General features: G+C 42.1%; 1 protein-coding gene across 1 annotated transcript in view; it reads left to right on the top strand.

Moving 5' to 3' along the window:
- Positions 1–25,324, top strand: part of KIAA1210 (KIAA1210 ortholog) — a 95,251-nt gene that overhangs the window by 9,059 nt on the left and 60,868 nt on the right. The window contains exon 2 of the mRNA XM_058290971.2: positions 17,474–17,543. Coding sequence (XP_058146954.1) covers positions 17,483–17,543 — 61 coding nt within the window. The 5' untranslated portion in view covers positions 17,474–17,482. The remainder of the gene's footprint in view (positions 1–17,473; positions 17,544–25,324) is intronic.

Genomic DNA, 25,324 nt, shown 5'->3' with positions numbered 1-25,324 from the left:
TCCCTAAGTCCAACTGTCTTGGAAAAATGGAGAGGAAAGTGAGTCAAAGGGTAACTCTTCTGAGACTCATGGGTGTTGGGATAAAAGAAAGGCTCCTGAGAGCCCAGGCTCCTCTGCCCACTCATGTTTTGAGCAGAGCCCAGTAGAAAGGGCAGGAAAAGTCTACCTCTCTTGAGTTTTCCATAAGCATATGAAGAGAGGTTTCTGCATTGGTTCACTATTGATTTGTGACAGTTAGAAGGGTCTTCAGAAGCCCTTTAAGGAAAGGAGGTACGGAAAAGTCCACAGTAAACCTCTATCCCCTATTTTTGAAGGACATGCTTTTACTTTTATATGTGGTGGATATTGATTTCTTTTGTCCCTATGGTTCCAGAAGCCAATTGCCAACAGTCCAAAGACTTTATTTCATGCAGAAATGGCTTATGTTGGCTTATTCAGGTTTGAAGGAAGAAGAAACTCTGGGGATGAGGTAGTTGTCCAAGAGGGATGAACTCCTGATTTCAAAATGTTTTTAAGAAATCTCTTTTGAAGGAGAGGAAACAAGAAAGTTTTTGGGACTTGGAGTTGTCCTGGGTGGTACTGCAGGGACAGTTACCAGACATTGTATGTCCTCCCATGGCCCACTGGGTGGACTGTGGGAGAGTGTGGGCTATGGTGTGGACCATTGACCATGAGGTGCAGCGGTGCTCAGAGATGTATTCACCAAGTGCAATGAATGTCTCATGATGATGGAGGAGGTTGTTATGGGGGGAGGAGTGGGGGGAGGAGGGTGGGGGGTATATGGGGACCTAATATTTTTTTAATGTAACATTAAAAAATAAATAAAGACAAAAAAATAAAGGCTCCAGGTATGGCTTAAAAAAAAAAGTGTAGAATTTTAAGCTAAATCTTCTGTATCTCTGTGTATTTTTTTTAATGGAAAAAATAGCTTAAGTTGCTAAACCATCTGAAAGTAGGATCGTTTCCTGAAAATATTGACAGGATTCTGAAGGACCTGCTCTGAAATATGGGTACCCGTAGACAGACTCAATCACGGTTTATAGTGGTTCTCTACAAGATCTGACCTCTTTAGGGGTGAACTGGGAGCTTAAAAAGATTCAGTGAATCATTGTGGTGGTTTGAAGCTATATAAACCTTGGGAAAACATGTTCTAAAATCTAATCCATTCCTATGGGTGTGAACTCATTATAAGTAGGAACTTTTGTTGAAGTTAGCTTCAGTTAACGTGTAGCCCATCCCAATCAGGATAGATGGACTGAATGGAAGAGAAGGTAGAATTTCCATCTCTACTAATGCCAGACAGCTTCTCTTGGAGAATTCATCGAAAATCTTCACTGGAGTTCCCAACTGTGGCCTGCCCAATGGAATTTGGACTTGCTCATCCCCACCATCACATAAGCCAATACTTATTTTTTAAATCTCATTTTATATATATATATACACACACACACACATATTGCCTCTCAGTTTGTTTTCCCTAGAGAACCCTAACTAATACAGATTTTAGTACCAGGAGAGTAGGCTGCTGCTATTGCAAATACCAAAAATATGGAAATGGTTTTGGAATTGGCTAATGGGTAGAGGCTGGAAGAATTGTGAGGTGCTGAAATGACTAGATTACTTTGAAGAGATTGTTCATAGAAAAAATGGATGCCAAAAGTACCTCATACTTCTGATGAGGTCTTAGAAAAAATGATGACTGAAAGGCAATCCTCATCTTAAAGTGGCAGAGAACTTAGTGAAATCGAGTTCCAATGTCAGATAGAAGGCAGAACTTGAAAGCAATGAACTTAGGTATTTAGTTGAGGAGATTTTCAAGCTAAGTATGGAAAGTGCAGCCTAGTTTCTCCTTGCAACCAGGAAAGGGATAAGCTGAGAACTGAACTCCTGAGCACAAAGAAACCAGAAATTGATGGTTTGGAAAGTTCTGAGCCTATCCAGATAGTATGCTCTGAGATTAGGGACAGAAGTGGCTATATCAGGGAACTCTCTGACCTTTCAGAAAGTGAGTCCTTAGAGGATAGGGCTTCACATGAGGGTTTAACTGAACATGGAACCAGTCACCAATTTACTTGGAAGTCAGGACTAGAAGTGGAGTTATCCAGGAAGGATCTGTAGAAAGTCCTTTTGTCTGATAATTTGGACCCCTGTGAACTACAAGCAAAGCCAACAAGTTTTTTTGTAAGATTTTTATCAGTGGAACCACTTCCAGTCTGGACTGAAAGGAAGAAACAAACTGTAGGAAAAATGACTTTAAGAGCAGAACCATGGAATCTGAGGTCTGGACCAAGGACATCTCATTGGGCCAAGAGAGCAGGCCCATCCTGTGCTTGGAGGGTTCACATCTTCCACCCTGCTGTTCAGGAAGAATGCTGCCACCCAGTGCTCAGAGAGGGTGCTGCCTGTGCCCTGGAATTCACAGACAGCCTGTCCATCATCCCGATACTGGAAAGGGTGGAACCTTCACCCCAGTGTTTGGGGAGAGTATGGCTACTGTGCAAGCACTCTGAAGGGATGGAATTGCCACTTCATCAGGCCCAGAGGACAAGACATTGATCTCTCAGAACTTGAAATCTAATGGAGTTTTCCCTGTTGGGTTTTGGAATTGTTTGGGACCTGTGACCCCTATTTTCCTTCCAGTTTCTCCCTATGGGAATGAAATGTTTATGCTATGCCTTTCCCTCCATTGTGTATTGAAAGTAGATAATTGTGCCCCAGGACAGGTCATGCCTGTAACCAACTTCGATGAGACTTTGTTCTTAGCATTGCTTCTGAAATGCCTTAAAGATTTAGGATATTACAATTGAATGAATGTATTGTGCATGTAGAAAGACCATTAGGTGGGGGGTAGGGGGGTAGGTGGTTTGGAGCTGCATGTACCCCAGAAAAATACGTTCTTAAACTTAATCCATTCTGTGTGTGTGAACCCATTGTAAATAGGACCTTTGGATGAGGTTACTTCAGTTAAGGTGTGGCCCAGTCCAATCAGGATGAGTCTTAATCCTATGACAGGAGACCTTTATAAGTGGAATGAAATTCGGATGCAGAGAAAGAAAGCCACAGAGAGCAAGAAGTGAAATTCACTCAAACCCAGGAAAGAACAGAGAGGCCAAGAGAGGCTGCCATGTGCATTGCCATGAGACAGAGGATACCAGGACCAAGGATCACCAGCTGTCAGACCCAGAAAGAAAGCATTGCCTTGATAATGACTTGATTTGGACTTTTTCTTAGCCTTGAGCAAATAAATTCCTATTGTTTGATCTCACCCACTGCATTATATTTGCTTCAGCAGCCAAGGAAACTAAAACAATACCTTTCATCTTGTTTTTTTGTCACTGCCCTTGCCCTGCCATCCATTTCTTATGCTTCCTAAATCACTCTTTCTGTTCCAGCCATGCCTGGTAACAAACATGATTTACAGCAGCATTTCCTTAAAGCCTAGTGTTAGGACCACCTACCGAAGAACCAGAACCCCTGGGAGTAAGGGTCAAGGAATGCAATAATTGTTATGCAAACTAATGATTACGTTTTCCTCCTCCAACCCTTTACTCACACCAGTGCCGGTATCTTTAGTAGTAGTTTTTTTATTTTTTTATTCTTAATTTTTTAATTTTTAAAGAAGCTTCAGATTACATAAATGTTACATAAAAAATATAGGGGATTCCCATATGTCTCACCCCTCCTCCTCCCACATTTTCCCTCATTAACAACATTTTTCATTAGTGTGGTACATTTGTTACAACTGATAAACACATATTGAAGCATTGAGCAACTTACTATGTACCAGACACTGTACTGTTTTTCATGCATTATCTTATTAATTCTTCATAACAATTCTATAAGATAAGCACTGTTACACAGAAGCTCATGTAAAGCAATTAAGTGACTTGCTGCATAGGTAATAAGCTGTGATTTGAATGCAGGTCAACTCTGACTCTAAAGCTTACGTGGGAAATCACTGTTCAATGTTATTTGTTCTTCCACTTCAAAATTCCAAACCCTTTTAGGATGGACTGAGACTGCAGTCCTCTGAGAAACCTGATCGTCCCCAGGATACTTCCCTACTATTCTTGCCCAGTTTCACCTAAGCCAACTGGTAGGATACTGCAGAATCAGAGCCATAGCCAGTGTCTCTAAGAATACCATTTTGGACCTGCTGCCTTATGAACTAAGCTTTTGTGAAGAGACCTCAACTCCTACTGAAATCCAGGAGGAGAAAGTCAGTTGGTACCTCAGCTCCAGGATAAGAAAGTTGCTTGAAACAAAGTAACTGATTGTCTGGAACACTGGAATACTCCCCACTTGCAAAGTGCCTAAATGCCTGCAATGCAGAGGTGTGTCTTGGTTGCCTGCTGGGCCTTGGTTGGCCAAACTGCTACAATGGGTGATGTATCTAGAAAGAAAAGAGATGCCGGCTGTGCTTTCCTTTCACCCTCAAGGGGTCAGCAGAAGAGTGTGCAGCTTGGGAGGTGACAGCCACCTCCCACTTCCATTTAAGCACTTGTCCCTCTTTCAGGTGGTCTCTTTCTCTGCCCTCTTGGTGTCCTATACAGGCTCAGGCCCTGGGGCACCTCATTTTCCAATCCATTATTATCTGGTGACCCTCGCCCTGGAGTCTTCTTCCTGTGGCCTGCCAGTAATTGCTCTAGAAACTTCTACCTTCTGTTCTAGGCACTGGACTAAGGAGGTACAAAGTCAGGTGTGAAAGCAGAGTTGACCCTGGGCAAAAGGGACATAAATAAATCTGGTGCCACCCCTGATGCTTCATTGCCCAAGCACATCCCTCCAGGCCAGAGTCCTCAGGCTCTTCCTGGTCATCCAGGGTTTATGGCTATCATCTGCTGTCCCTGACCCCATCCCCAACTCATCTATGCTGACTCTCGGTACCTCAGTGCTCAAGCCATCAACAAACTTGTCTGCCAGCAGATTTCTCATCTTAAGGTTGGCCTCCTCTCTCCAGCCCCCTTTTAGTCCCTTTTGCTGTTTTAAATACAGGAACTCATAAAAGCACCCTCGTGGCTCCTGTGGCTAGACTGCCTCCCATTCCCCAATTCTCCTATCTGCTATTCACCTTCACTTTCTCTCTCCATTGTTCTTTATTTTTTTCTTAATGTGTTTTAAAATATTTTTTATTTTAAAAGAAGCTTTAGATTACATAGATGTTACATTAAAAATATAGGGGCTCTTGAGGGCTCTAGAGACATCCAGACACTTTAAGCAGGGCAGACAAGCTCAGGAATTTGGTGTCCTGTCAGTGGGCCTCACTCTGGAATTTATGCTTCCCAGTGTAGCAGAGTAGTTTCCCTACACATAGCTCTTCTGTCCTTTTTATCTGAACCTGTAATTAGCACTATAGTTGTTAAATATACATCCCAGAGATTTAAATCTTTGGTCTGTTCATGAGCCGGTTGAGACCTGAATCTCAACAGAGTTGCAGTACCTTCTCTCCAGTTCATTGGACTCACCCAGGATAACTAATAAGGAGATTATGATGGACAATGTCTATCTTCCCTTGTTCTTTGACCCCATTTACATCTAGCTCTCTGGCATTCTGACTTTGCCTTAGTGTTTCCTATCCCACCCAAATCTCTCCAAACCTGGTATTGAGATGTATTTCGGACACTCTTCTCTGGCTTAACCTTGGTCCTCTACCCCATTTCTGTCCTCTGGCCCCCTCTACCACACATGCAAGCAATGTACACTCCGACTCTCTTTTCTGTAACTCTTGGGGCCTACGGACCCCTCCTATGTATACTCAAAATTGTAGAGTTTAACCCCGAGGATCCTTACCATAAAAGATGATAAGGGAACCCAGTGATTATTTGTATCACCTCCTCACATTGCAGATGTAAGGACTGAGGCCAGGGAAAGGCTATGGCTTGGGCAAGACTACAAGGATAATTTGTTGGAAGGGCAGAATCAGAACCCATGCCTTCAGGCTCCTACCCTGATCTAACACCATTCTCCAATTATTCATATATACTCTTTTCTCCATCATCAGGAAGTGGGTTATTTTAGTGTAGCACATGTGGGCTCTGCCTCAAACTGTCTAGGCCAAATCATGCTTTCACTATGTATTTGCTGTGGGACCCTGGGCATGTTCTTAGCCTCTGTTTCCTCATCCACAAGGGTAAGAATAAATACAAATTACCTCATAGCATTGCTCTGATGAGTAAATGAAATAATATATGCTGAATACTTTGAATAGTGTCTGTACCTATTAAATGTTCAGTAAATGTCAACTATTTTATTTTGTCACTACTTCCATAGCACCAAAAACATCTGAGCACATATTTGGTGTGTATAAAGACTTTTGGGTACTAAAGAAAGAAGCCCTGGGAAATAATATTTTGATTGTGTTGTCTGGCTTAAGGGGTATGATTTGAATTGGTGGACATTTTAGGCCAGGTAAAAGAAGAGGGCAATGATGTGGCTGGTGTGAAGGGAAAGACCTGGGATCCAGAAAACACTTGAATATCTCTTCCCACAACTCCAGGTAGGCAGCTGTGTCTCTTTGCCCAGCTGCAGGGTTGCCTGTGGGGTTAGGAGCTAAGAAAATCTGGTATTTTGAAGGCTCTCAGATATCGCCTTGCCTAAGAATGGCCAAGGCCCTCACATTCTTGAAGGCATTTTTATTTCTGTGGGAGCGTGCTCTTTGGGATCAGGAGCAGCACCCCTATTTGTGCTCATTCCCTCCCTTTCAGGACACAAGTCAATCAGAGACCACTCTATTTCACCGCAGAACTGGGAAGAAGGGCTATTTATCATGAAATTGCCACCCTCCCAACCCTGTGGCCCAAAGGGATTCCTCAAAATAGAGCTTTAAGATGAAACCAGAAAGTTACAAGTTGCCTTCACAAAAGACACAGATAATTCAGCTTGGATTGGGGGCACATTCTTGAGGTCCGGTTTCTCCTTCCTCCATTATGTTCCCTGCCTCTCACAGGCAGGAAGTGACTACAGGTGTCTCCTCTCCTTGGTGCCTTTTAAATTCTAAGGCCAGGAAACAGTGTCAGATCCCACAGAATCCAACAAGCTATACAAAATACATATCCTGTAACCCTTTTCTTCTTTTGCCTTTTTTCCTCTTTGAAGATTTTTCACCCCCTTTCCTCCAACTGATGTATTATTGACGGCTAGGAGTGGTAACAACAGCAACCACAACGAAGAAATAATACAATTAAAATCTTCAGACACACTCTTCTTGGAAAGGACTTGAGAGCTTGAGGAGAGTTGGGGAACAGAACTCCTGACACTGGACAAACACTTAAAGCTATGAAATCCATCCCAGGGCTGCGTGACTCAATTCTGGCTCCTTTTTTGAGTCACCCAGTGCCCTTGTGTTTTCCTGCTTCCCATGCTTGTACTCCACTTCAGCCTCGCCACCTGAGGGTCTCCATGCTGCAGACCTAGCCCCTTTAAGTTAGGATTCTTCATCGCAATATACATTCAGTGACCCATTTTTGGTAGGACTCAATTATTTAATATTTGTTAAAATGATCAATGAATCTCTCCAAAGATGTTAGGGGCTGATAATGCCTGGCCAGTTATCCTAATTGCAAGTCCTGTGACAGACCAGTAGGGGAGAATCTTCCGGGCAGGAATGAATTGGCATTTGTTTAACGCTCACCAGATTTTGCCAAGAACTGTTAGTGGGGAGACACATGTAGTGATTAAAATCATGGACTCTGAGATCAGCCAGAACTAGGTTTGAGTCCTAGCTCTATTTACTTGCTACTTGTATGGCCTTGTATAGATTAGCTAATTTCTATGCATCTCAGTTTCTTCATCTGGGATACAGGGATGAAAATGATAAAAAATAAAATAATAATCCCTACCTCAGAGGGCTATTGTGAGGATTTAATGAGATAATGCATGTAAAATCACTTGTCACAGCACCTGCCTGGCACAGAGTAAGGACTCAGTACTTTTATTGATAATTGTTCTAATTGTATAATATTAATTATACCTACTCTGCTTATATGCATGGCCAGGCTCTGCCTGAAGTAGGATTTAGACCTTGCTCCTGATTATGCAATAGAGCCTTTAATCATAGGATGTGTGGATTGACGGGACAGCATAGGACTCCCCATCAGCTAGGCTTTGAGGCCACTAGAGTGATAGAAGAAAGACCCTTTTATGCCAAGTTCCTCACATTCGTAAATCCCACCCCTGAGCATCTAAGGTATGAGGGGTAGGGTGAGGTGGGTTTTTCTAAGCTTTTACTGGTTTGCTCTGAGGGTAGGGAGCAGCTAGGAGAAGGGGAAGGCAGAACTGAAGGCAAAGTTGAGGAGCTCTTAGAATCGCTGGAGGAAGAAAAGGCAAAGAAGGAAAAAGAGGATGAGAAGGAGCAAGAAGAGAAGAAGGAGGAGAAGCTCTAGCTGTTGTGGCTGTTGCAACTGCTTCTCTAAGATAAGGAGTGGATCTTTACTGCTGGTTTCTTCTCTTAGTAGTAGGATATATTGCCACAGAAATGAGAGTGCTCCTAGAAGCACTAGGAAAAAGCAGTACTAGGGCCAACTAGTGGGTCCCCAAGTGGCTAAGAGCCAATGCTGTTCTTGGCTTCTGGGAAAATGCCAGTCATGTTAACTTGGAAAGCCCTGATTTTGCATGGAAGTAGTTGGATCCTGGGTGGAATTTGGTATCAAACCCCTACCACCCTCATTGAACTCTGTCAATCAGTGGGGTGATTTTGTCCACATGAGAGCCATCCTGACTCCCAGAGGGCTGATGGAGTAGGGCTTTTTGGAGCTCATTGTATGGTCCGAGGGGCAGCTGTCTCCTTGGTGGCATGCCCAAGGGCTGGACGTCAGGAGCTGGATGAACTTCTGGAGCCCTCCTGCCGACTTCGTGCAAGGAAAAGAAGGGAGGGTGATCACTGTCATCGTGGAGATTAGCTTATTTAAAAATTAATATTTAAAAATTATTTAAAATTAGCTTATTTAAAAATTAAAAAGGGGACCTTTTCTGATATTTTCCTTTCAGGGAGGGGACCAGGTTCCTCAGTGAGTTGGCATCCTAGCATCAGACATTGCCTCTAGCTGAGCAGTTCCAAGGAGGGAGGCAGTCAGTTCCCCTGCCCCCATGTTCCTGACTGATGAACTCCAAGGTTCTTCCTCCACTGATTGGTGGATATACACACCCTTGGTTGAGGACACAGTGTAGCAATAGTTTGAAAAGGGTTGGAGACATTTTCTTGGGGGTAGGGAAAGCCATCTCACAAGGTGATCCTTCTAGGGGCTTTTGCCCATTCTGTCATTTCGGCAGGGTCTAACCTGTCCAGCTGACAACTCATTTGAGAAAGGAAAAATTTATGCTCTTCACAAAGAAGTGTTTGTGGTGGGGTGGCCTGGGAGAAGGGAGAAAACAGTTCCATCATGGGCTTCTGCATGCAGTTCTGTGTTGTAGCTTCCATGGCTCCAGACCTATCCCGCTTTTAGCTTCTTCTTCAATTAAAGATGTGGACTGTAGAACTCTGTATTAGTTTTATATTGTTATATAGCAAATGACCACAAACTTATTGGCTAACAACAACACAAATATATCATCTCTCAGTTTCCATGTGCCTTCTGCTTAGGATCTCATAAGGCTGCAGTTAAGGATCAGCCAGGGCCAACGTCTCATCTGAGTTTTGTGGGTCCTCTTCTAAACCAACTGGTTACTGGCAGAACTCAGTTCCTTGAGGTTGTAGGGCTAAGGTCCCTGCTTTCTTGAAGCTGTCAACTGAGGGTCTTTCTCAGTTACTAGAGGCTGCCTGACATTCCCTGCTACATAGCCCTCTCCACAACATGGTAGTTTGCCCCTTCAAGGTCTTGAGGAGAGCTTCTACTACAGCTTTGAATCTCTCTGACATTTTCTATCTCTGACCTCTAGACCCTCTTTGAAAAGGGCTCACCTGATTAGGTCAGCCCTGCCCACTCAAGGGGAGGGGATCATACAGGGCATGCACACCAGGAGACAACTGTGGGGACCATCTTAGACTTTGGAGTACCACAGACTATGAAAAGCATTTCATCCTATTACATTATTTTTTAAAACATGAGGCCAGATGCTTTCCATTAGCATTCCCCATTCTGGGAAGCCAGCAGAGCTGTCAGGCAGTAATCTGAGACCTTGAACCTGAATCAGACTGTGGTTGAAACATTTCAACAACCTTGGAACACAGGGCTTTTTCTCCTTTCTTTTTTCCCCTATAGTCCTTGTTCAGCCCTCAAATCAGACAGCCTGAGGATGAAAAAAAAGTACAGCTTTGGGGTATAAGCATTTGGGGTTGGCCCAGCGAGAGCAAGCAAACATTTTAATAATGACTTGATAATCAAACTTTTTATCTCTGCTGGGCCAGACTTTCATATGACTGTTTATGTTCTTTGGAAGTGGTTCTGGAGGCCCCTCATCGTTTACTGGAGAAATACTTGTATTTCCTCATTCCTTACTCAGCTTGCTAGTTTTTCATGGGGCTTCATACAAAGGAATCCTTTACAGATAGTGGGCAGCAGATTGTTCTATATATGTAAAAGCAGGGACCCCTCACTCCCCAAACCCCGATTTGCCACTGCAACTCCCTTCCCCCACAACTCCCACATTCATCCATCCATAAAACATGTATAGTAAGCACCTTCTGTGTGCCTGGTATTGTGCTAAATGCTGTTGATACCTGGATAAGCAAAATGTGGTCCCTGTCCTCAAAGTGAAATCAGCTATGACAGAGGTATGTGCAAAGGGCTGAGATCATGGGGGTGGGGGTGGTAACCTTTGAACTGGGTCTTGAATGTGTAGGATTTCAAGGATGTAGAGACTGGGGGCACAATGTTCCTGATGAACTAGACAGCCTATGCAGAACACAGAGAATGTGAAAGATGGTGTGTTTAGGGAAATGGCCAGTGATTCTGGGATGCCAGAGTATGAGGATGTGAATGGAGGTGGACTGCTTGGAGACTGGAGGGGACAGGGAGCACCAGCTTGTGGAGGGCTCCCAATGTTAAGAACTTGGCTTTTATCCTATAGGCAACAGAAAGTTGGTGAGTGAGTTCCAGCAGGGGAAGTTCATGGTCATTCTGGTATTTTAGAAAGAGCACTATGACTTTTTGTGAGATACCGATGAGGTGACAGGACTATTTGCTGATTATCATAAATAAAAGTACAGACCAGAATAGGCAGCCCCAAGGTTGCTATTAATAAGCCCTAGTATAATTAAGGCACAAATTCATGGTAAACTTCTATTAGCCATAATGAGACATATGAAAGAAATACAATGATGCCTCTATGAGAAAGCAAAGCTTGGGAAGCAAATCTCTGTTTAATAAGGTCCAACTGAGGGAAAAGGGGGAGAAGTGGTGGCTACTGTAAATTAAAAAGAGATGGGTTCTGCCCCTGAAAGCACCTCCTCTGTGAGGGTCAAGGTCTGGCCCCGCTGAATGGGGTCCACATCTAGAGTTCATCTGGCTAGGAAACTGCAGAATGGCCTCTATGCATCAAAGATAGGAGGGATCCAAAGAGTACTTGGTCTTGCACAGGTGAATAACCCAAGGGTAGAGCTCATCTTGCTGGGAGGGAAGGCAGGCCTGCTAAGTTGGGAAACAAGGGATTTGTTCACCCAGGGCAAGTCTTCCTTTACCTCCTATAGCATGCCTCTGCTTCTAAGAAATTTCTTTTTTTTTTTTTTAAGATTTATTTATTTATTTAATTCCCCCCCTCCCCAAGTTGTCTGTTCTCTGTGTCTATTTGCTGTGTCTTGTTTCTTTGTCCTGTTGCTTTGTCCGTTTCTGTTGTCGTCAGTGGCACGGGAAGCGTGGGTGGCGCCATTCCTGGGCAGGCTGCACTTTCTTTCGTGCTGAGCGGCTCCCCTACGCAGGGGACACCCCTGAGTGGCAGGGCACTCCTTGCGCGCATCAGCACTGCGCATGGGCCAGCTCCACACGGGTCAAGGAGGCCTGGGGTTTGAACCGCGGGCCTCCCATGTGGTAGACGGACGCCCTAACCACTGGGCCAAGTCCGTTTCCCCTAAGAAATTTCTGACCACTAAGATGGTTCACAGATTGCTTCTCCTTCCTTTATTGAATTTTTGCACTTGTTCATCAAATATTTATTGAGTGTCTACTATGTGCTAGGTACTATTGTAGGTTTAAGTTGGGAGATAGAGAAGTGGGCAAAATAGACATGGTCCCTGCCCTCTTGAAATTTTTATTCTAGTAGACAGACAAGAAACAAGTCATCAAATTAGCATATTACATAATTTCAGGTAGTGATGAGTGCTATGAAGATGTTAATGAAGGGTAAGGTGATGAGGGAGAAATGAGGGGGTGCTTTAATTCAGATGATCCAGGAAGTTTTTTCTGTGGAAGTGACATTTGAGCTGAGACTTTGAATACTTTAAAGGAGCCAGCTTTGTAAATAGCTGAGTAAAGAGCCCTCCAGGCAGAAGGAGCAGAAATGCAAAGACCTGAGATTGCCAGGGCCTTGATGTGTAAGGTATCAGCAAGAAGGCCAATGAGCCTGGAGTGGAAGGAGAGAGTGGAAGGTTAGCAGGATTGGCTGTCAGGAGGCCATGGTGATGGGACCAGATCATGTAAGGTCCTTGGTAAAGAGCTCAGATTTTACTCTGAGAGCGATGGGAAGTCACTGAGGGGTTTTGAGTGGGGGGCTGCCATGACTGACGTGACTGCTGTGTGGAGAAAAGGGAGGCAAAGATGGCAGCAAGGAGACCAGGTAGAAGGTTTATTACAGTAAACCAGGAAAAAGTAAACAGTGGCTCAAGCAAAGCAGGAAATTGTGGGACCACAGAAATATGTTGAAGGTCTAGTTACTGTTGGATTTGATGTAGCATGTCAGGGATAGAGAGGAATCAATGACTCCTAGGTTTTAGTCTGAGCATCAGGGTAGTGGCATTTACTGAGATGGGGAAAGCTGGGGGAAGGAGTGAATGTTGGAGGAATCAAGAGTTTGATATTCACTGTTAAGTGGACATGTCGAGTAGGCAGTTGATTATAGGAGGATAGAGCTGTGATGAGGGGTTAAGTCTGGAGATAGAAATTTTGGAGGCCAGAGTTTATAGATGGTATTTAAAGCCACCCCTCAGAACCTCTGGAGGCCACTGCCTTTACATCAATGATAAGAGTTCTTCCATTACTAGAATAATAATAAATCTATAGTAGAAAAATAATGTCTTCTTTAGTCTATTGTTCATTCCCCAATCTTGAGGGTTTGGGGATGGTGATGCATGCTTTGCTTCTAATTGAGAGGGGGCTTAGATCCCATGGGGCAGATGGATGGAGCTCTCTTTCTCTTAGTTAAAGACACTCTGTTCCTTGGGATGGGTATTGTCCATCATCATCTCCTTGTTAGTTGTCCTGGGTGAGACCAATGAACTGGAGAGTAGGTGTTGCAACTCTGCTGAAATTCATGGCTCAACTGGCACATGGACAACCCAAAGACTTAAGTCTCTGGAACATATATTTATCAAGTATAGTGTGAATTACAGGTTCAAATAAAAGGGGCAGAAAAGCCATGTGTAAAGAACATATAAATGAGTCTAACTCTGTTACACTGGGCAGCATAAATTCCAAAGTAAGTCCCAATGACAGGATGCTGAATTCCTGAACTGTTGTCCCTGCTTATAGTTTCTGGGTATCTCTAGAGCCCTCAGGAGCTGCACTATTAAGGCACTGTTTATTGTGGCAGTCAATGAGATCCTGCTGAGACTTGTATAAGCATAACCTCTGGAATGACCTTCTGACACACTTTGAAATCTCAGCCATTAAAAACTCATTTGTACTTAATATTTCCCCCTTTAGGTCTGGGTCTTTTTCCAAATGCGTCATTAGTTGCTCTTGGCATTAATCCCTCAGTGCCAGGGAGGCTCATTCCTGGGAGTCATAGCCTACACTGGGATGATTGTATTTATGAAACTTTTCTTGTGAAACTGAAACTTAGCTTCGTATTATATACTGCCTAAGAGCTACTTCCTGTTCCCAGTGGAACAGCAACAATGCCCCAATTGGAAGGGCAAAGACCAGTGAAGAAGGATGGTCTAATGATGGGCCCTTAATACTGATGACTATGCTTACGAGCATATGTGCTTGAAATTTCAACTGGCCTAGAGCTGTGGGGTGCCTAAGAGTTACCTCCTCCATGATGCTCAAATGTGACCACATTCTAAGCCAAATTCAGCATATAATGCATTACCTTCCCCCCAGCATGGGACATGACTCCCAGGGATGAACCTCCCTGTCGCTGAGGGATAGCACCAGCTGGTGATGCAATTAGAAAAAGACCTTGAATAAAAGGGGGAAATGGTAAAGACAAATGAGTTTATATGGCTAAGAGACTTCAAAATGAGTTGGGAGGTCATCAGAGGAATCACACTTACACATGTCTCAGCAGGAACTCAGAGACAGCCAAAGTAGATAAAACCCCAGGTAGTGGTGCTCCTAAGGGCTTCGGAGACACCCAGGTCCTACAGTCATGGAGTTAGCTCTGGAGTTCAGTGGACCAGTGGGCCAGTAGGCCCTACTTTGGAATTTGTGCTCCTGAGTGTGATGAAGTTGGACTCAGATATGACTTCTCTACACATGCCTCTTCTGTCACTTTTACTGAACCTGTGGTTGGCACTGGGGTTGGTATATGCCCAGGAGACTTGAATCTCTGGTCTGTTCATGTGCCAGCTGGGCCCTGAGCCTCAGCAGAGTTGCAACACCTACTCTCCAGTTCAATGGACTTACCCAGGTCAGCTAACAAGGAGGTAAGGGTGGTCAACTACCACACCAAGGAACCAAGAGAATCTACAACTGCAAGCAGGAGAATCCCATCCATTAGCCATGTGGGATCTAAGCCCTCTCTCAATCTAGAGGTGGAGTGGGCTTCTCCATTCCAGGGTCCTCAGGATGGAGGAATAAAATATGGATTACAGTGGACTTACTGGTATTCTACTATAGAATTATCGTGACTCTAGCAATGGAAGAAATTATATCATTGAGGTGGAGACAGTGGACATGGGAGGTGCTGAAGGCAGGGAGAGGGAAAAAAAAGGTGTGATATGAGGGCATTTTCGGGACTTGGAGTTGTCCTGAATGATATTACAGGGACAGATGCAGGACATTATATATCCTGCCATAATCCACTGAATGGACTGGGAAAGACTGTAAACTACAACATAAACTGTAATCCATGCTGTGTAGCAGTGCTCCAAAATGTATTCATCAAATGCAATGAATCTACCACACTAATGAAAGAAGTTGTACATGTGGGAGGAATGGGGGATGTGGGGAGTGGGTTAGATAGAAACCTCTTATATTTTTTGTTGTAATATTTTGTGTGATCATGTATCTTTTTAAAAGAGATAATTTTATAATGATTTTTTAAAATTGAGGGTCTGACATAATGGTCTGTGTTCCTTCACAGGACATTGCCCTTTCCACTCAGGGGATTCTTGCTGTCCTTTTAGAGAATGTAGCAGAACTCCCCTGGATGGGAATTCAATATTCTTTTGGTTATTGTGTGGGTCTCCACCCACCAAGACAATGTCCCATGAACACTTGAATATGTTCATATGTCTTAGGGGCATGCCCAGGTAAACCCCTTCCCGTTTATCCCCACATCACTCACACCCTGCACTAATGATCATCCCCTACCACTACTGTGACACTTCTGTGATCCAAAACCTCTCCAAAAATGAAGCCAGCAAAACAACCAAATAAAATTAATAAGAAAATGAAATAATAATTTAAAATATAACCAATAAAATACAAAAAATTAAAGCAATTTAAAATAAAAAATATTTAGACATGGTATCTTTAATCACTGTAAGATCTGTTGTATATACTGTAACATTTTCTTCCATATAGTCCCCTACCGTCTTACTTTTTTTTCATTTTATCTTCAAAGAAGCTTTAGGATATAGAAAAGTCACATAGAAAATACAGGTGACTCCCATATACTCGATGCCCTCCCCCTTTTCTGCTCTCCCTTATTAATAACATTTTACATGTGGACAGTACATTTGTTACAATTGATGTACAAATATTGAAGCATATCAAGACCCAAAGTGGGGGCGGTGGACTTGGCCCAGTGGTTAGGGCGTCCGCCTACCACATGGGAGGTCCACGGTTCAAACCCCGGTTCTCCTTGACCCGTGTGGAGCTGGCCCATGCACAATGCTGATGCGCACAAGGAGTGCCATGCCACGCAGGGGTGTCCCCCGCGTAGGGGAGCCCCACGCGCAAGGAGTGCGCCCCTTAAGGAGAGCCGCCCAGCGTGAAAGAAAGTGCAGCCTGCCCAGGAATGCCGCCACACACATGCAGAGCTGACATAGCAAGATGACGCAACAAGAAGAAACACAGATTCCCACGCTGCTGACAGCAGAAGCGGGCAAAGAAGATACAGCAAATAGACAGAGAGAACAGACAACCGGGGTAGGGGTGGGGAGGGAAGAGAAATAAATAAATAAATAAACCTTTTTTTAAAAAAAAAGACCCAAAGGGGAGTTGTCATAGAGGGTGAAGTCTCTGCTTGCCTCTCCACAGCCCTCCTGACTTATATGAATATAGTACCCTTTCTCTGGGCCACGGTGTCTAACAAACATTTCTCCCCCATATACACACACACACAAATTCCCATAAAGAATCTCAGCATTGATTTATAAAGGCTTGATTATCAACTGATATTTTTCTCTAAACCTGCCATCCCTACCTTTTGCTAGAAGGCTACTAGATTAAGTAGAAAACTTACAGTTGATTCTCAATTGATTATGTGTGCTCATGTTTGTCTTTATTGATTTATATGAGCTCTTGACAAATTAACATGTTTGTCATGTGTGCTGCAAGTATTGTTTCCTAGTCTATCATTCCTTTGTTTACTTTTTTTGGCCACAAGTTTTAAATCTTTAAGTAGTCAAATATCTCTATCTTTATCTTTATTGATCTGGATGTTGATTAAGACAATTTTGTCTCCCTGGGAACACCCATGAATAGCAACAGGCCTCCAAAATTAATGAGCTCCAATACAGAGCAAATAATAGTTTTTTTGCATTTGTCTATTTTTTTGGTAACAGCTTTATGAGGTATAATTCACATACCATACAATTAACACATTTAAAGTATACAATTCAATGGTTTTTAGTATATTTACAGAGTTGTGCAACCATTACCACAATAGATTTTAGAACACTTACATCACCACAAAAAGAAACCCTGCACCTTTAGCATTACTCCCCCAAACCTCCTATCCCCTCCATCCCAGAGCAACTAGTTCTCTTCTTTCTTTTTCTGTATGTTTGCCTATTTTGGACATTTCACGTAAATGTACTCATTGTCTTTATTTAAAGGAAGGATAATTCTCCCTAATGACAATTTCCTTTGTATATCTTTTCTTGAATAGTTTCACACTCTAACTGGGTCATAAGGGATGGAATGAAATGAGAGTTTTATGCCCTGGACAACAAATGGTGATCCTTTGATTTTTTACTTGTTCTTTATTTTAGTGATTCTCTATGACTGAATCGGTAAGTGAAGCTTCTGGCAGTCTGGAAGTTATGGAGGCCAGTGACGAGGGTAAGTAACTCAGTAAAATCTAGATAACTAGAACTAGATTTGTTTGCTGTGCTTAGTCCCTAGGAAAAGGAACCAAGTAGAAGAAAACAAGTGCTTATCAAATTTCTAAAAACACTAGACTTAGTCCACATATAGTTTTCAGTTTTCTAACCTTTTCTTTTTCATCTCCAACTCTGATAATCAAAAGAGTTGTTTGAGGCCCTGCAATATTCTTTAGGGATGGTTAATAGATTTTACTTACTGAGGTAGGAGAGGTATTTCTTCTTAATCAGCAAAAAATATCAGACCAGACCATAAACTGGGAGAATCAACTGACGTTTTCCTACAGATAGAAATCCAGAATTTTCCCCCTAGTGGTCCTATCTTTATTGTGTTGCTACAGTTTTCCATAAATTTTTGTTTGTAATTTTCTATATAATTTTAAAAATTATTAGAGAAGTTATAGTTTTACAGAAAAATCATGCATAAAATTCAGAGTTCCCATATATCAACCCTAATATTAAGACCATGCATTAGTGTGGTACATCTGTTACAATTGATGAAAGAACATTTTTATAATTGTACTATTATCTAGAGTCCATGGTTTATATTACAGATCACTGTTGTGTTGGCTATTTTGAATTTTTATTTTAGTAACATATATACAACCTAAAATCCCCCCCCCTTTTTTAGTTAAGGTTTATTTTTTCTTACTCATGCTGAAAAGGATTTTTTCTCCTTAAGCAACCAAATATGGATCATAGTGGAAAGAATTAACTTCTAATGCTTTCTGAAGAGCACAAGCCTTCTGTTATTCCATTCACGTAAAATACCAGTTGACAGATGGTATTTGCCAGAAAATAAGGAAGAAAAGCATTTGAACAGACATTTATAAATTGAAAATTCTCTCAAGAAAAATACTTGTTTGGTTAGATATTTGAGACATAAGTGTAGAGCCAATGAAAGAAAATGGAAAGAAGACAGAGAGAAAAGGAATTTTTATCCTAAGCCTGGTTCATTTTTAACTAGCTATTCCCCTTTTAAGCACATTCCAATATATAATTCTGTACATCACAATGTTGTGCTACCATCACTACCATCCATTACCAAAACATTTGCCCAAATAGAAACACTGTACATTTTAAGCATTAACTCCTTATTTCCTAACACCACTCCTTCCCAATTTTCTTATTCTAATTATTTCACACCTGTGAGTTCTTACATTTCTCCTTTTGCGTCTGGCTTATTCCATGCAAAATGATGCCTTCAAAGTTCATCCATGTGGTCACATGTATCAGAACTTCATTCCTTTTTACAGCTGAATAACATTCCATTGTGTGTATGTTGTAGAAGTCAAGAGAGTTCAATTATTTGGGTATAGAAAGGCCAGGACTCAGGAATGATTTTGAGAAGGGAAAAATGATTTATTGATGGCAGGCCAGACTTGGGAGCCTTCTGTTTCAAACCCAAGCCCTGAACAAGATTTTTGAGTTCCTTTTATACAGAGGAAGGGCCAAATGGTTCTTTGTTTCAGTGCTCAATAGGGTTAAATTAGCATATATCTTCCACATCCTAGGTAAGCTTTTAGCTTGGACTTCATACATTCTAGATAAGCTTTTAGCACATTTGGTTTGCATTTTCCCTGAATATTTAAAGTGTATAGAGTTTGCATTGCTAAATTGCCTCCTGGAACTGGAGTCGTTGCCATGGTCACCAAGGGCAGGACTGCAGCCTCTTACTGTCCCACACCCACAAGTCAGGACACAGAGAGCTTAGGTTATCTACGAAGAGACGAACAGCCTCCCACCCATAGCCCACATCATGTATATACCACATTTTCTTAGTCCATTTATTGGTTGATGAACATTTGACTTTCTTCCATTATTTGGCAATTGTGAATAATGCTGTTTTGAATATTGGTGTTCAAATATCTGTTCAAGTCCCTATTTTCAATTATTTCGGGTACATAACTAGAAGTAGGATTGCCAGGTCATATAGTTATTCTACATTTAACTTTCTTAGGAACTGCCAAACTGATTTCCACAGCAGCTGTACCATTTTACATTCCTGCCAACAATGAATGTGTGCTCCTATTTCTCCACATTCTCTCTAGAACTTGTAATTTTTTTGAAATAGTAGGCATTCTAGTGGGTGCGTAATGGCACCTCATTGCAGTTTTGATTTGCATTTCCCTAATGGCTAGTGTTTTTTATCATATTTTCATGAACTTCTTGGCCATTTACATATCTTCTTTGGCAAAATGTCTAGTCGCCTTTTGCCTATTTTTAAATTGGCTTGTTTGTCTTTTTGTTGCTGAGTTGTAGGATTTCTTCATATAGTCTGGATATTAAACCTTTATCAGATATGTGGTTTCCAAATATTTTCTCCCATTGTGTAGGTTGTTGTTTTACTTTCATGATAAAGTCCTCCGAAGCACAGAAATTCTTATTTTTACGAGGTCTCTTTTATCTATTTTTTCTTTTGTTGTTTGTGCTTTGGGTGTAAAATCTGGTCTAAGAAATTATTGCCTAACACCAGATCCTGAAGATACTTCCTTATGTTTTCTTCTGGAAGTTTCATAGTTCTGGTCCTTATACTTAGGTCTTTGATCCATTTTGAGTTAATCTTTGGCATGTGGATATTCAGTTTTCCCAGCACCATTTGTTGTAGAGACTGTTCTTTCTCCATTGAGTGGACTTGGCACTCTTGTCAAGTCAGTTGGGCATAAATTTGAGGGATGATTTCTAAACTCTCAATTCGATACCATTGGGTTACGTCTGTCTTTGCACCCATACCATGCTACTTTGACTAATGTGGCTTTGTAATAGGTTTAAGATTGGGAAGTTTGAGTCCTCCAACTTTATATATTCTTCTTTTTTGAGATAGCTTTGGCTATTTGGGGCCTCTTACCTAACTTCCATAAAGTTGGATGATTGACTTTTACATTTTCACAAGGTAAGATGTTGAAATTTGGATTGGAAATGTGTTGAATTTGTAAATTGCTTTGGGTAGAATTGATATCTTAATGATAGTTAGTCTTCCAATCCACAAACAGATAATGTCCTTCCATTTACTCAGGTCTTTGATTTCTCTTAGCCATGTTTTATAATTTTCTGTGTAAAAGTCCTTTATTTATTTATTTTTATTGACTTTGTAATAATATTACATTAAAAATATATATGTGAGGTCCCATTCAACCCCACCCCCCCCCACCCCCCCCTCTCCCCCCCCCCCCCAACAACACTCGTTCCCATCATCATGACACATCCATTGGATTTGGTAAGTACATCTTTGGGCACCTCTGCACCTCATAGACAATGGTCCACATCATGGCCCATACTCTCCTCCATTCCATCCAGTGGGCCCTGTGAGGATTTACAATGTCCGGTGATTACCTCTGAAGCCCCATCCAGGGCAGCTCCATGTCCCAAAGACGCCTCCACCTCTCATCTCTTCCTGCTTTTCCCCATACCCATCGTCCACCATGTCCACTTTTCCCAATCCAATGCCACCTCTTCTCTGTGGACATTGGATTGGTTGTGTCCATTGCACCTCTATGTCAAGAGGAGGCTCAGATTCCCCATGGATGCTGGATGCAATCCTCCCATTTTCAGTTGTAATCACTCTAGGCTCCATGGTGTGGTGGTTGTCCTTCTTCAACTCCATCTTAGCTGAGTGTGGTAAGTCCAATAGATCAGATTGTAGGTGCTGGAGTCTGTTGAGGCTCAGGACCTGGCTATCACATTGTCAGTCCTTTATATCCTTGGTTAGATTTATTCCCGGATATTTTATTCTTTTAGTTGCTATTGTAAATGGAGTTTTTTTAAAATTTCATCTTCAGATTGTTCATTATAAATGTACAGAAACTACTGACTTTGGGATGTTGATTCATACCCCATAACTTTGCTAAATTCATTTTTCAGAATTTTCTGCATATGGAATCATGCCATCTGCAAATAGGGAAAGTTTTACTACTTCCTTTATAATTTGGATGCCTTTTATTTCCTTTTCTTGCCTAATTACTCTAGTTAGAACTTCCAATACAATGTTGAATAACAGTGGTGATGGTGGGCACCCTTGTCTTGTCCTTGATCTTAGAGAGGAAGTCTTACACCATTGTATATGATGTTAGCTGTGGGTTTCTCATATATGACCTTTTTCACGTTGAGAAAGTTTCCTTCTATGCCTAGTTTTCTAAGTGTTTTTAACGGAGAAAAGGTGCTGGATTTTTGTCAAATGCCTTTTCTGGATCAACTGAGAAGATCATATGGGGTTTTCCTTTGATCAATTAATGTACATAGTCATGTCTTTCATTAAATTTTGGAAATTTATTTGAATAGCCCTTCTGCCCCTGTCTGACTTTCTTCTCCTTCTGGGACTCCCATAATGCATATATTGGTATGCTCGATGCTGTCCTACACGTCTCTTAGACTCTATAATTCTTTTTTATTCTATTTTCTATTATTTTATTATTATTTATTATTTTATTCTATTCTATTATTCTTTCTATTGCTTAGACGGAATCATTTCAGTTGTCTTTCTTTGAGATCACTGATTCTTTTTTCTGTCACCTCCAATCCGCAGTTGTGTCTAAGGAATTTTTAATTTCACTTATTGTGTTACTCAACTCCAGGTATCTCTGTTTGGTTCCTATTGAGAATCTCAAAGAAATTCCCATATTGTTTGTTCATTGTATTACCAACATCTTTAGTTCTTTCTCGGTGTTTTCCTTTATCTCCTTGAGCATACTGAAGATGATTTTTTAAAAATTCTTTGTCCAGTACATCCAAATTCTGGTCATCTTCATTGATGGTTTCTGGGTTTTTATCTTATCTTTTCAATATTCCATCATTTCCTGTTTCTTTCTTTGTCTTGTATTCTTTTGTTGCACACTGTACAATTTAATGTTTTGAAGTGTTAATTCTGGTTAATCTGATTAATTCTGAGCTGTCTGTTCCCTAAATTTCTATCCATCTACTGATATAACAGAGATTTTTTCTTGAATGGCAGGAGCTAATCAAAACAAACAAACCAATGTGAAAAGCACCATTCACTTTTTTGCAAATTGATTCTGCTTTAGCTGGTGGTCTCCTACAGAGTTTAGCCATCCTATCAAGAACATCTGCCTAAGGCAAATGCAAAGTGCCAGGCTCTCCCTGTCTTAACTGAGCCTGCCACGGAACTATGGAGCCTGCTTTTCTTGGGCTTGTGCTTGTGCTTGCTAGGGGCCTTAGGAATTCCCCATTTACAGTTTATAGGAGTTCAAATGTAAGCCCCCTCTTCTCCCTTTGAAGTAGACTTTCCTTCCCTCCTGAGTGCTCTCTTGTATAACTTAATGCAGGTAGTCCTTTGCTCCAGGCTGCTTCGACTTTATTGTTTCTCACACTGTCCCTACTTCTGCCAGCCACCCACCTGCCCTCAGGACAAACTATGGGAGGCTAGCTGGAGATAAGTTCCCTTGTTCAGTCCCACAGACTTCCACCCAATAGATTGGTAATGACATACATGCACCCCAGTATGCACACAGGAGCTACTCTGCTCCTTGTGGAACAAGGCTGCACAAATGAGAGCACAAGCTTGCCCCACCCTTTGTTGTAGAGTGGTTGGGGAGGGGCCACTAAGGATGCCAGGTACTATTTCTGTGGCTTTTGAGGCTATGTTTTCTTGATTCAGCACTTGCCCAGTTAATGCAGCCCTTTAACTGTTTTCCATAATTTTTTGGAAGATTACTGTCTTTAAGATTCTTCTGCCATCATTGCCTGAGATGGGTTGGAAAAATTCCCACCCTCACAGCCACCCACAGAGATCTGAAGTTGCTGATCAAAAGCAGTGATTAGGGGAGTGGATGTAGCTTAAGTGGTTGAATGCCTGCTTCCCATGTCCTGGGTTCAATCCCCAGCACCTCCTAAAAACAAACAAATAAATGAAAAAAACAACCCTCATTGGGGAATGGATGTAGCTCAGTGGTTGAGCACCTGCTTCCTATGTCCTAGGTTCAATCTCCAGTACCTCCTAAAAAAAAAAAATCAATGATCAGTCGTTAGACCACACTACCCTGGAGTTTGAAGGATGCGGTCTTTTTTTTTTTTTTTTTTTTTTTTGTCTTTCTTTATTTTTTTAATATTACATTAAAAAAATATGAGGTCTTGGCGGCGGACTTGGCCCAGTGGTGGTTAGGGCGTCCGTGTACCACATGGGAGGTCTGCAGTTCAAACCCCGGGTCTCCCTGACCCGTGTGGAGCTGGCCCATGTGCAGTGCTGATGCGCTCGCAAGGAGTGCCATGCCACGAGCGGTGTCCCCACGTAGAGGAGCCCCACATGCAAGGAATGCACCTCGTAAGGAGAGCCGCCCAGCACAAAGAAAGTGCAGCCTGCCCAGGAATGGTGCCGCACACACGGAGAGCTGCCACAAGATGACTCAACCAAAAGAAACACAGATTCCCAAGCTGCTGACAACAGAAGCGGACAAAGAAGACGCAGCAAATAGACACAGAGAACAGACAACTGGGGTGGGGGGGGAAGGGGAGAGAAATAAATAAATAAATAAATCCTTAAAAAAATATATGAGGTCCCCATATACCTCCCACCCCCCTCACCCCACTCCTCCCCCCATAACAACAATCTCCTCCATCATCATGAGGCATTCATTGCATTTGGGGAACGCATCTCTAAGCACCGCTGCACCTCATGGTCAATGATACACACCATAGCCCACACTCTCCCACAGTCCACCCAGTGGGCCATGGGAGGACATACAATGTTCGGTAACTGTCCCTGCAGCATCACCCAGGACAACGAAGGATGAGGTCTTTATGTCCTACTCTGGCACCAGCAAGCTGTACCAGGAGCCCAAGTAGAAATTCCTTCTGCTATCCACAAGGCTGAGGAATGGGGGATGGTAGCCACTGCAGGAAGTGTGAAAAGCATCAGCATTTACCGCAATTTACCAGTTTCTTCCTCTTGTTCCTCTCTGGATGCTGTCCAGTATTCAAATAGACTCCAGAGTTTCAAAATAGTTCCTGCCAGTTCAATTGTTGTTTTGGTGGAGCGACTGATTCTTGGAGGGACTGATTCCTCAAGTTTCCTACACTGCCATCTTCCCACAATCCTCTCTTAGAAATCCAGATTTTACCAAGAGATAAATTTATAATTTGAGAAGGAAAGGGGAGAATAGAAACAAAAGACTTCACCACAGGCTTCTGTTAAATAGGGTTCAATTTGCAAAAATTCTCTTTCTGCAAAACTTACTCAGATAAGTATCCATTCCCAAAATTGTGGCCCTACCTAAGAGTGATAGGTGACTGCGAATAGAATAATAACAAAGAAAGCAAAAGTCACTAAACATTTATGGCCATAAAAATGGAGGCATAAGACATAAAATGAGACATTATGTTTAAAGACAGGAATTAATTTATCAGTTCATTGTTGTTCTTCAGTGTTGTGCTGAGTTTTCTTGAGTTGTATGTGGTACAGAAGATTTTGTCTGGAAGGATTTAGAAAGAGGAACCTCTTCATGGCTTGCTGGAGGCCTGATTTCACTGACTATTTGGGGTAGGGGCTGCTGAGCCTGGTGCATGGATCCTTGAGGGTAGGGTTTGGGTGTTCTTTATCTCTGTATCACCATCATTTAATATTAGCAGAGAAGTGAGTAAGCACTCAAAAATAGTTAATGCTATAAAGATAGTGGTTACCAGAGGTTCTGAGGGGAGGGGGAGGGATGAATAGGTAGAACACAGAACATTTTTAGGGCATTGGAATTGTTCTGTATTATACATTTGTCAAAGCCTATAAAACTGTACAGG

The sequence above is a fragment of the Dasypus novemcinctus genome, chromosome X (assembly GCF_030445035.2).
Source record: "Dasypus novemcinctus isolate mDasNov1 chromosome X, mDasNov1.1.hap2, whole genome shotgun sequence".
Classification (NCBI taxonomy): Eukaryota; Metazoa; Chordata; class Mammalia; order Cingulata; family Dasypodidae; genus Dasypus; species Dasypus novemcinctus.
This window is presented reverse-complemented; position numbering and strand designations above follow the sequence as displayed.